This window comes from Podarcis cretensis (genome assembly GCF_951804945.1).
Source record: "Podarcis cretensis genome assembly, chromosome: 5".
NCBI lineage: Eukaryota > Metazoa > Chordata > Lepidosauria > Squamata > Lacertidae > Podarcis > Podarcis cretensis.
In genome coordinates, this window is record NC_137174.1 from 42,419,393 (window position 1) to 42,431,446 (window position 12,054).

General features: G+C 41.9%; 2 protein-coding genes across 9 annotated transcripts in view; one reads left to right on the plus strand and one right to left on the minus strand.

Annotated features, from left to right (window-relative positions):
- EBF3 (EBF transcription factor 3) overlaps positions 1–12,054 on the plus strand; it is a gene marked incomplete at its 3' end in the record, with an annotated part of 669,366 nt that overhangs the window by 252,660 nt on the left and 404,652 nt on the right. The window lies entirely within an intron of this gene.
- The window catches only part of MGMT (O-6-methylguanine-DNA methyltransferase), a 181,824-nt gene continuing 177,119 nt past the window's right edge, over positions 7,350–12,054 (minus strand). For all 8 annotated transcript variants that reach the window (XM_079977398.1, XM_079977396.1, XM_079977397.1 and 5 more), the window contains one exon: positions 7,350–8,210. In XM_079977398.1, coding sequence (XP_079833524.1) covers positions 8,079–8,210 — 132 coding nt within the window. In that variant the 3' untranslated portion in view covers positions 7,350–8,078. The remainder of the gene's footprint in view (positions 8,211–12,054) is intronic.

Sequence of the window (12,054 nt, forward strand, 5' to 3'; positions counted from 1 at the left end):
TGCCATTGTGCTCAGGACCTGCTTGTGGGCTTCCATGGGCATCTGGTTGACTGCCGTGAGAGCGGAATGCTGGACTAGATGGGCCTTTGGTCTGATTCAGCAGGTCTCTTCTCATCTTCAAGAGAAGGTTTCTTCATCCATGTACCCGAAGCTATGGGTAGCCAAGGGAGATGTCCAGCCATCCCACAAAAATCAAGGAGGTATGGCTAGACTTGTGTGAGTGGAAAGAGACTGTCGGTTAACTCATAGGTGCCTGGAAGCTTGGATAAACAGTGATTAGCAACACAAGAAAGTTCTAAACCACCTGGACCCTGAATTTGTGGCTCACATTCTGAAGGCAGTCAATATTTAAAGCAGGGATGAGATATCTTAGGCCCTCTAGATGTTCCTATAATATAGCCCCCATCAGCGTTTGAGATTTCCATTCTACCTTATCTTTTCTATGGCCAGGGGAGCCTCCTGGTCAGGGACCGTCATTCTTCTGTGTTTTGTGCACACTGTGATCAGTAATACTGGTTATGAATCAGAATCAGACATTTCTACGCACCTGCAATTTAATTTGGGCAGTCTTAAAATATAATACTCATGGTAATAAGCATCACTGAAACAATACAGCGTGCCTTGGGATAACGAAGGCCAATCTGACCAACTAACCAAGTAGTAAAGTATTCTCTATTGGCCTGGATTGTATGATATGGTAAACCCAACCATGGTTTACAGAGACTGCATGGACATTTGGGCTCTTGGATAGATCACACTAACATTGCTCCTCCTATTCTTTTTTACTCCCTCACACTAAACTACACCAAGTTTGTTATTAATAACTGAACCTACGCTCATGATTTAACTCTCTTCTTGCTTAGCATGAGCTGTAGCCCAGAACACAGACTGGGGAGGGGTAAAGTGGCTTGCAATAGAAGTAAAGGAGCTTGCAATCGTTTGGGTTACCCATGTCATGTGAACCAGACCACTGAAGAAATGTCCTCATATTTACCATGTTGTCATCTGTCTCCACTCATAGCTGTAGTTGAATCCCATGCAGCGGTATCCATTATGCATGTTGCAAAGCACCAAGGTATTGAGCTGGAAATTCTGGCAATGCGTCACAAGTGCTTCATGGTAGCTTGCCAGGGAGGAAGTTTCTGGCATCCTTTCTTCCAACACTGAAAACGACCCTGATATGCTGCAATACCACCTTCTAGTCAAGTGACCTAAACAACCTATAGGGTTGTGGCAACCTGGTCCTGTAGAGCTGTGCGCACCTCGCACAGACTCAGCCACATGCAGACTTGCTGTGCATGTTCACGTTCTATCTTGCCTCTAGTCTGCCAGTCATGACGCATGCAATGCCACTACCAAATACTAGCCAACGTCAAGTCACACCATGTAGATGGTCCCACTCTGGCAAAAAGGCTGCAAAGCTATCACTTAGGTGAGCAGTCCCCAAGCCCATCAACACTCTGTCCCCTTCTCTATTTAGAATGCAACATTCAACAGCTTTGGGTGATGCTGCCACACTGCAGCTACTAATGGTGACGGTCTCTGGTGTAACCCTGCTGTGTAAATTCCTATGCTGAAGATGCAAGTTCAGCGTATTATTTAACATGCAGCATCTAAAAAGGACTGGGGTACTTCAAGTTCTGTTCACATAGCTCGGTTCTATGCTATTTAGGGTATGGTAAGCAAACATGCAGCATTAAATAAAATAATTTAACAAGGTATTTAAATAACACAAGCTATGGAATCTATCTAAAGGTCTGCATGAAGCCCTCCCCCCTCCTTTGGGGCTTCAGTGGGTGGGGGGTGGTGGAAGCATTAATGAGAAACTTTAAAGGCTTGTTAACAATATCCTTTCATCAATCAAAAGCACTGTCAGTCTATGGTGCTCACGTCAATTTTCACCTTACCACACAGCTACCATTGCTGACTTCTTTATCCACTCGCCAGCCCTAATATATAGATCCTTGTCGGGACAGACTTGAAGGTGATAGAGCCCAGACATTTTCCATCTGTCTGCAGCTGGTGCCAGTTCGTCCAGAAGACTTTGGACTACAGCCTTTAGTCACTTAAAGACACATTGGTACCTGCAATTTCTCCAGTTCTTGGCCTCCAGCTTTTAACTGCCACCTACACATAACTTCACACAGACCAGAGGCTGGTCTGGATCAGCATTCAGCGCAGAGCTCATTTTAAACCTTAATGTCTCCAAAGCTGATAAAGAATAAAATTGATGTTAACTTCAGCTTCTTAAATACCAACTTCTAAATCAAAAGCTTTCCAACAGAGTGGGGGTTGGGGGGATATCATTACAACATGCACAAAGGCAAACACAATTAAACATCCTACAATGCATTTGTGCTATTAGAATGTTTGTTCCTTATTTAAAAAACAAGGAGGAAAGCAAAAGGAAATGCAGGAACCAAATGATTTCTTGGGACTTTAAAATCTATCAGGGGGAAAAATGGAGGAGAGCCTGGCTTTTGGGGGTTCTTCCAGTGTAATTCTACTCCCCCCAACATATTCAATTTGTTAAAGGGAATAATTTGGGGGCCTGTCCCCCCCCATGTGCTGTATTAAATGTATTTATTTATTACTCATACACTATGTATGCTATTTGGAACAAAAATAGCACAGCCTTTTGACAAGCTATGAAGCTGTATGACCAATTTGCACATCAATGTTACTGAAACATCTTGCCACTTTGACAGCAACAGAAAGTGCTCTCAGTAATATTTTCCAGTTTTTAAAGTCGGTTTTAGTCAAGCAGGAAAAAGGGCCCATAGAATTGGATGGAAGAGAGAGAAGACGAAGGAAATACAATTCGATTAATTTCACCAAGAATATAGCAGGAATTACAATTAAACCTGATTGTAATTCAAGGATTTTTACATTCCTGTAAGATTTTTACGGTGCGATTATTCATGAAATAGTACATAAATCTTATAGGCCTCCCTTTGTATTTCTGTACTTCAAGCAATCTCTTTTTAATGGGTTTTACTCTTATAGTAAAGGTTGGGAACAAGCCCCCAAATTATTCCCTTTAACAGTATGTACCTGGAAAGTAAAAATCAGGAATAAATATTAAAAACACAAATGAGTATTACATCTGGCACAATCTAAAATTATGGCAAGTTAGCATTTGTCAAAACGTTGTGGAAAAAACACTATGAAAAGTAATGATCCATGATATTTATAGGGAAACGTAGTTCGAATGTACTCTTCATTTTTTAGTATGTCTATAACTTTATCATATTGACAGTAATAATATTGCTTGGAGAACTGCATGACTCTTACCTAGGCAAATTAAAAGGTTATATCAAACAGAAGTGAAAAAGGGATTAAAATTAGGTATCTCACCCTCCACTTGCGTGAGTTAAATAGAAATACTATGGGTCATATTCTGAGTTGCTCAACATCTGACACCAAGCTACTTAATATAAAACAGAAAGAGAAAGCAAGATCTGGGTCTAAATCCAAAAAGTGCTTTTGCAAGTATAATTGGCTGAAAGTTTGAACAGAGATACATACCATGTTTATATCTGACTTTTCTTCCATTGTGTAGCTGAGGGCAGTGCTCAATGGGCTGCCAGGTGGTTTCACCTGCTTAGATTCAGCAAGGTTAATGCGCCATGCACATTTCACTGCATCATGAGCCCTGGGACGAATGCCGATTGCATGAATTTTGAGGCACTTACAAATTCTGACTTGCAAATTCCTTTGGTCGGACATGCAAAAAAAATCTATCATGTAAAATATTAGCCCAGAGACATCTTTTGTCTCCTAAACAACCCTGCAGGGCAGTTTAATACAGGGCGACTATATTCTTGGCCAAAAGCCCCACACATTTCCACATGGTTTAGTTTTTATGTGACACACGTTTCCTATGAGTTGAACAGAGGGAAGTGGGTAAATGACCCATTGCAAAATCCAGCTTCTTCCTTGGTCAAGGGCATCTATTTCATTATAAATGTAGTTCCACCAAAACAAATATTATTTTTGAATCTTTCATTATCTTAGTCTCTGGAAATGGGCTAAAACAGCATGTGTTGGTATTAGATGCTGCCGAGCCAGCTGTCGTGCCTGGCTGCACAGTGTCTCAATGTCAGCAGTTCAAAGCACTGCAAGGCTGAATGGAAGGAAACTTGATAGGTCAGTGGAACCCAATTCCAAGTAAAAGGAACATAGCTCTCTTGTTTCCAGAGTTTTCTTTAATTCATTTTGGGGGTGTTATTTTTTTAAAAAATACAACCAAGTTTACATATGTATTTTCATAAACTGTGCTGTGACCCTCTAACTAGGCTTGAGGGTCGTAGCACATAGCACAGGACTATTCCAAGTGACTGTGTTTCCTTGCTGGGTTTCTTCTTGGAGTTGTAGTTAAAGCCACATAAGACAATGCCAGCTTGAACCATGCTGCCATCGCTGCGTTCCTCAGTAGGAAACCTCAGGGTATATATCAAGACTTATGACAGGACAGAGAAAACCCTCAGAGACAAACAACGGGTTTTATACCAGCAAACTCACCACAGGGGGAGGCCGGAAAAAAATGCCAGTGTTTCTGTTCTGGTTGTGTTGCTACTATTACAACACAGTGGTGTACGAGGCTGTTATGTGCTCAGTTCAGGTCCTTGCACGGCCAAAGATAACGAAGGTGCATTAAGTGCCATTTTGTCGCCTGCTAAATTCTTGGTTAGGGACGCAGGTGGCGCTGTGGGTAAAAGCCTCAGCGCCTAGGGCTTGCCGATCGAAAGGTCGGCGGTTCGAATCCCTGCGGCGGGGTGCGCTCCCGTCGTTCGGTCCCAGCGCCTGCCAACCTAGCAGTTCGAAAGCACCCCCGGGTGCAAGTAGATAAATAGGGACCGCTTACTAGCGGGAAGGTAAACGGCGTTTCCGTGTGCGGCTCTGGCTCTGGCTCTGGCTCTGGCCAGAGCAGCGATGTCACGCTGGCCACGTGACCCGGAAGTGTCTCCGGACAGCGCTGGCCCCTGGCCTCTTAAGTGAGATGGGCGCACAACCCCAGAGTCTGTCAAGACTGGCCCGTACGGGCAGGGGTACCTTTACCTTTACCTTTTTAAATTCTTGGTTGTGTTCTGCTAAGTATTTCGTTATGGTGAGGAGCAGTCACGCCAAATTAAAGATACTACGCACTTATTGAGACATCATACAAGAGCACGAGCATTATCAGCACGTAAAAAGAATGCTAAGATCACACATAAGCAGCAGCATGGACTCATTTCTTTTTCTATGAGAGCCCCCTAGAGGTTCTACTATCACAGCCCTCTTCATTAGTGGTCACGCCAGGTTGTAGTTTGGGCATCATTAGCAATCTCGGAAATCACCGGCAAAAGGAAGGCCATTCTTCATCTTACTATGTAACTACAGCACCTTTCACAATACGTACATGGGATGAAGATTGCAGGCCTGTAATACTTCTAGACAGCTAATTCCTGAGGCAGACAGTCTGAAGCACGGCAAATAAGGCAGCTCAGAGATTTCAGCTTGGCTGTTCATTTTCAAATTCATTCTTAAACAGCAGGGAAAAAAAGTAGTGAATGAGCATCTCCTAAACACATTGTAAAACACACGAATCTAAATTCTTCTGAGTTATAGTGCCCTCTGTTGGAAACATACGCCGACAAAAGAATAAGCAGCTTGGCCTACAACACACAAAAATAAACATAGGAGATGCCAGCTCATGAAAATATGTTAGTCAGACGGCAAAATCTCTGCCTTTTGCAGCGAATGAATTTCTGTCATTTTCCAGAAATGCTTCCTCCTCCCCCCCTCCCAGGCAATACTTTCGGGCTATTGTTTTGTGTCTAAATTGACTTCTACTCCCCCCGCCCCTCTTCAAAGAGAAAAATGGTTTCCTGAGCAATGCTTTTGCTGTGCCAGACAAAATTGTAACAGAACATGTTACTTCTACATACTGTGTGCACATCAGGTAAGGCTCACTCTCTCCACAAAGCAGCTGTATTTTCCACAGCAGAATGTTATACTAGATAAGCTGCTATGTTAGGGAAATGTAAAAATGTATACATGAGCGGCGTACAAAAACCTGACCCTTGGTTTTAAAATCGCAAAGAGCAGACCATAGGAAACACCTGATATTGCAAAGATATCATCAATCTGTCAGAGGATGGTCGGGTTTTTAGATTCTGACACACAATGCATGCAAGCCAGAGGGAGACCTAATTATTCCACTGGGATTCCCATTAGTTGAAGTACTCTGAGGACATTCAAGGAAAAGGCCTCACATAAAGTTTTTTTCCCCCCCGACTGACTGAAATGCTCTGAATGTAAAACTGGAGTCTGGTAATCTAGTCTACAAATGCTTTACAGTTTGATTCTGTTATTCCCTGAATACCTCTATTTATACCTTCCATGTCCCCAGCACACAGCTGAAACTAAACGTATGCTAAATAGCAGCAGTAGTAAACAGTGGTACATTCTTCACGGGATGAATGAATTATTTTTTGAGATGGGCAAGTAACTGTCTATTAGAAAGAAATACCTGGAATAGAAATATCTGCAAGAAACGTGAAAGTTTGTGATTTCCTTTGGTTGGTATTCACATATGGAGAGGAAAAAAGAATACACTCAAACTATACATATTATAAGGCTATATTTTTATCTTGGGCTCTTGCTGACATGTACAAACCACTTGAGCCTTCCTTTCATGGTTTATATTGCCACCAGAAACCCTTGATAAAATACAGCCTTATATTGTACAGTAGGGTATAGTTTATTTTCTCCGTATATCATATACTGTATTATATTTATATACACAGACAACTTGTACATGCATAACAGGTTTTAATAAAGTAATTCTAACATCACAGTAACACAACATTAATGGAATAACCTAACACAATATTTTTTGTTAGCAATCAGCCTTCTAAAGCAACATATATATAAGAATGTGATAAAAATATAAAAATCAGTATTACTGTGTTACTATTTATGATTCCCTCAATGAAAATTTGAGTTTCTGGTGGTTTGTAATATTTTACTTACATTGAGTTCTTTTTAAATAACCAGAAAGTTTAGTTTCAGTGTCCTTTGGCTGACTATATTTTTTCTGGATAGCATTCTATGTTTAATATAATGCATAGCTCTTGCTTTTTATAATCCCGAGTACTGAACAACCTATGTGAAAAAATTTTAAAAAGCAAATGCTAAGAAAAAACCAGAAGCGCTGTTGATCAGAAATATTATTTTAAAAAATATACTTCTAAATTATGGCAAAAGGTAACTAACACAGCAGCATAATTTTTATAAAAATATTTGTTTTGTCATTAAACTGCTTTCCAGCATCTGTTTTTTCTGCCGACATCAAGCAATGCTAATGGAGACAAAATATTTTTATTCATATCTTTTTAAGCCATCTACAATGATCTGAAAAGAAAAGCTGTGAATAGGCAATTCAATAGCCGTTTCCTTCTGAATGGGTTTTCAGTGCGTTTCATTAACAACTGTTTACGTAAAACATCATTTCAACAGTTCAAACATCAAAGAAAACAGGAGAATCTTGGGCACCAAGCCTGGCAGAGGTACAAGCTTTTCAATTTGGACAAATACAAATCCAGGCAGGAACAGGGGGAGGTGTGTGTTGAAGCTTATGCATTTAATTTGGCTCTCCGAATACACGCGAAGGCTGTGGATTCCCGGCTGTCCCCTCTGCGAGCCAGATGCTTCCTTAGAGGGGCAGTTGCATCTAACATTTGCCATGCCCCTCCCACTCCCTTATCCTTGCTTTAATGGACATTAAAAATAGAACAAAACAGCACTAGAGATGGGAACAAAATACATGCACAACAGGCACAGTCCGCTGTACTCATTCTGCTGTAAAATGTAAAAACAAGAAAGGCCATACAAGCTGTATCCCTTAGGACATATTCAGCTTTTTTAATATAGTAGTGCCACCACACATTTCGCTTCGGATGTTGTATTATATTTATATGTCACTCAAATATTTACCATTTTCCTGAATTCTACTGTGTGTTCTGAAAGCTTGTTATAAGCCAAGTATCTTTGGTTATGTGTTTTGGCTGAATAACAGCTGTGCCTGAACTGCATCAATATGCTAACTTTTCCTTCTGAAGCTTCTCATGTGACAAAAGCCACTCTTTCAGATGACTTCCTCCTGTGTAGTTGCCAGTCTGTCCACTGCTGCAAATCACTCTGTGGCACGGTATTATAATAGGGACCTGAAAAAGACACACAAATACACAAAGAAAAATGATGCTCCTGAAATATTTTTTCACCCTTCCCATTTGAAAATGCCCTTCCTGTGGTCAACTATTATTATCCTCTTATTTGCATAAATTTTATCCAGCAGTGCCCACTTGCGGGTCAGTGAGGTTAGACTTACTGATGGAGCAAACAGGGAAAAGCGTTCAGGGGTACCAAGCAATGCACGTGTGTGTGTGTGTGTGTGTGTGTGTGTGTGTGTGTGTGTGTTCTTTTTGTCACTCAGGCAGAAAAAGGAAATAGTCAAGAGTCCAGTGATTTCTTGCACCTGAGAGCGATCCTGTATGTTTTAAGAATTGCCCATTCACTTCAATGGAAGTCCAATAACTGCCGATTGCCGCAACTACAAGAGAACATGGAGTTGCCTCACCTTAAAAGTCAAATCAAATCAAAGAGCTGGAAAAGATGCAGGAAACAGCAACCAAAATCGTTAAGGATTTGGAGCACCCTCCTTATGAGGAAAGACAGGGTGGTCTGGGGTTTGTGTGTTTAGAAAAAAAGATAGGGGGTGGCAGAGGTAACACATACTGTGGGGAAAGTGGATAGAGGATTCCTCCCCCCTTTCTTGTTCCACAGTACTAGAACTTGAGGTCATCCAATTAAACGGATTGGCGGCATATTTTGGGCAGACAAAAGAAAGCACTTCACATGCTGCGTAAAAATATGGAACACTCTGTCACAATATATTATGGCCAGTGAATTTAAAAGGCAATTAGACAAACTCAGCTAGGAGAGACAAAAACGGCCATGACACTTTCAGCCTTGGAAGGTCTTCTCCAAGACTTAAAGGTAAAGGTACCCCTGCCAGTGCGGGCCAGTCGTGACCGACTCTGGGGTTGCGCGCCCATCTCGCTTAAGAGGCCGGGGGCCAGCGCTGTCCGAGGACACTTCCGGGTCACGTGGCCAGCGTGACGAAGCTGTTCTGGCGAGCCTGCACCAGCACAGCACACGGAAACGCCGTTTACCTTCCCGCTAGAAAGCGGTACCTATTTATCTACTTGCACTTAAGGGTGCTTTCGAACTGCTAGGTGGGCAGGAGCTGGGACCGAACGACGGGAGCTCATCCCGCCCCGCCGTGGGGATTTGAACCGCTGACCATGCGATCGGCAAGTCCTAGGCGCTGAGGTTTTACCCACAGCGCCACCCGCATCCCTTCAAGACTTAAGCCTAAGCTATTCTCAGGTCTTTCTACTTGGAACACAAGAAGAGCCCTGCTGGATCAGATGAAATGCTCATCTGGCTTCCTGTTCTCACAGTGGCCAACCACATAGAAACGTAAGTGTTTCTGGCAACTTCATTATACAGTTTTGGTGAATGCATCCACCAAAACTGTATAATGAAGTTGCCGGAAACACCTATGTTGACAGCTCCACAACTTAGTCCTTACACATTTACGGTTTGTTCTCCAGTCCTGTCTGAGTTTCTTGTCCTAGTTTTTCAGACTTAATTTGTATGGCCCACAAATAGCCTGTTTGTTCCCTCCTCCCATTTCCACCTCTATGCATACTCCTTATCCTTGACATTTGCCATCAGTTTCTGTTAGTTTCCCCGTTCTACTCTGAAAATTGGTATCTGATCCAAAGACTCCTCTACAGTGGGACCTCAGGTTACATACGCTTCAGGTTACAGACTCCACTAATCCATAAATAGTACCTCGGGTTAAGAACTTTGCTTCAGGATGAGAACAGAAATTGTGCTCTGGTGGTGGTGTGGCAGCAGGAGGCCCCATTAGCTAAAGTGGTGCTTCAGGTTAAGAACAGTTTCAGGTTAAGAACGGGCGTCCGGAACGAATAAAGTATGTAACCAGAGGCACCACTGTACTAAGTAGCATCTTTATAAAATCAAGCTTATTCTAAGTACCATTATCACTTTACTCTTGCCTGTTATTCTTGTTCTTGCCACATACTTATTGCATACCTACTGTACGGGAAACATGTTTCTTCTGTACAGCAGCTCACATACTACTGATAGTAAATCTATGGTAAAGGAGAAACTTTAACAAATTTATGAATATGTAACCCACTGTATTAGTGGAAGATTGTTTTATCAAACAGCATTACTGATGCTCATAATTTTTTGAAAATTAAATTAAAACCCAAAGTGTAGTCATATCAGATGTAACATGAGTTTGCAATTTGGCCCATTCAATATTATGCCTGTTCACCACAACATCATGCTTCAGAGATCTAAATCAGACAATGAATGTGGACAGAACCAAGGAGGAAGAAATAATCGTCATGGTTTTTTAAAAAATAAAGAAACACTCTCTTTTCTTCTACTTGAAAGCGGGTGCTAGGGATCTGTTCCCATTAGTTAATACACATTTTGGATCACGTCTGCAAAATGTACACACTACCTTTTTAGCATGATTACTGCTGCACAAGCGGCAGATGGGGCTCATCAACCTGGTTAGGTATCCCATCTAGGAGAAGGAAACCTCGGCTTCTAAACCTCCACTGCCTTGCAGGATATATTTAGAAGAAGAAAAGGCTAAGGAGCAAGCCCTACACTAATCTGGGGGGAATTCCTAAGATGATTGGATGAGGCCTTGTGCGCCTCCTTCCGGCAACTCCTGCAGCCAAGCTGGTGCCAAATGTACTACTCTGCTTTCCTATGGATCACATCAGTGAGGGCAAGAGGTGGAGGTGGGGCTATTGTCGTCTGGGTAGCCTAGGCCCGCCATACACACAGGGAAGTCACTTTGGTGCTGCTAATGCTGTAGTTTGATTTCAGCCCTCCCCTGGAGGCACACTCTATTGTCTCTTGAGGCAGATGGATGCCAACAACTGGTACACAACTGTTTCCTTGTTACATTGGTAATGGGTAAAAATGACAATTATTTGGATCTTTGATCATATGAGTGAGACCTCCATTAGGAGTGCCATTGCTGGTGTGGATGGTACCCTCAAGATGTGGACAAGAACCATGTGCATATAGCTGGGCCCTGAAGTACGGATAGAGAAAAGTTACTGAGAAAGCTGTGAGTGCTGTGAAACTGGCCTCTCCCTTGTGGAAATTAATGAACCCAGGACCAGAAAAGGCTGCCAAATTCTTCCCTCCTCCCCACAAGCATAACGAAAAGCTGATCCAATAATCAAAGGCAACCAATTCCATGAAAATTGGAGAATTCTGCCCTAATAAAGCTTATATGAAAGCATAGATTAGCAGAACAAGAACAGTGTTCGCTACCCCACTGCTGTGTTTTGTTGCACATATTTAGTACGCCACATGTACAAATTCTCAATCCCAGCATCAGAAGGTTTAACAGGTGTATTATATCAGAGTCAGCACAAAAACAGCCTGGTTCTCATGATAACTACTTTTCAAATCAAGTAGCAGAGTAAATGTGACTCCAATCCCCATAACTTATTAGTGGATTTGTTAACGACTCTCACTAGGCAGCCCTAAATGAGCTTCCTCTTGTATTGCCAAATTCTGCCTTTTGGAACATACAGAGCATGTTTTTCAGCTGACTCCAGCTCTTCCTGAAAATATTGTTCTTGATTTCCACAGTGAAAACGATCTCCCTCCCTACAAAAGAAGCTTAGAAAGTCAAATGAGGGGAAATGGTGGGTAAGAAATGAGAAATAGCATGGCAGACATTATGGACAGATCACACAAAGCAATATGAGGTACAAAGTTGATATGAGAGCTTTTTGCAGTAGCTATATTCACAAATTTGGGAACATCACCATGAGTTCTTCTGCCACAGTACAATCAGAACCAGTATTACATTTGTTTTACAAAACGTATTTGGCAACTGTGATCCATAAAATTAGACGTGTAGAGAACTTCTTATAC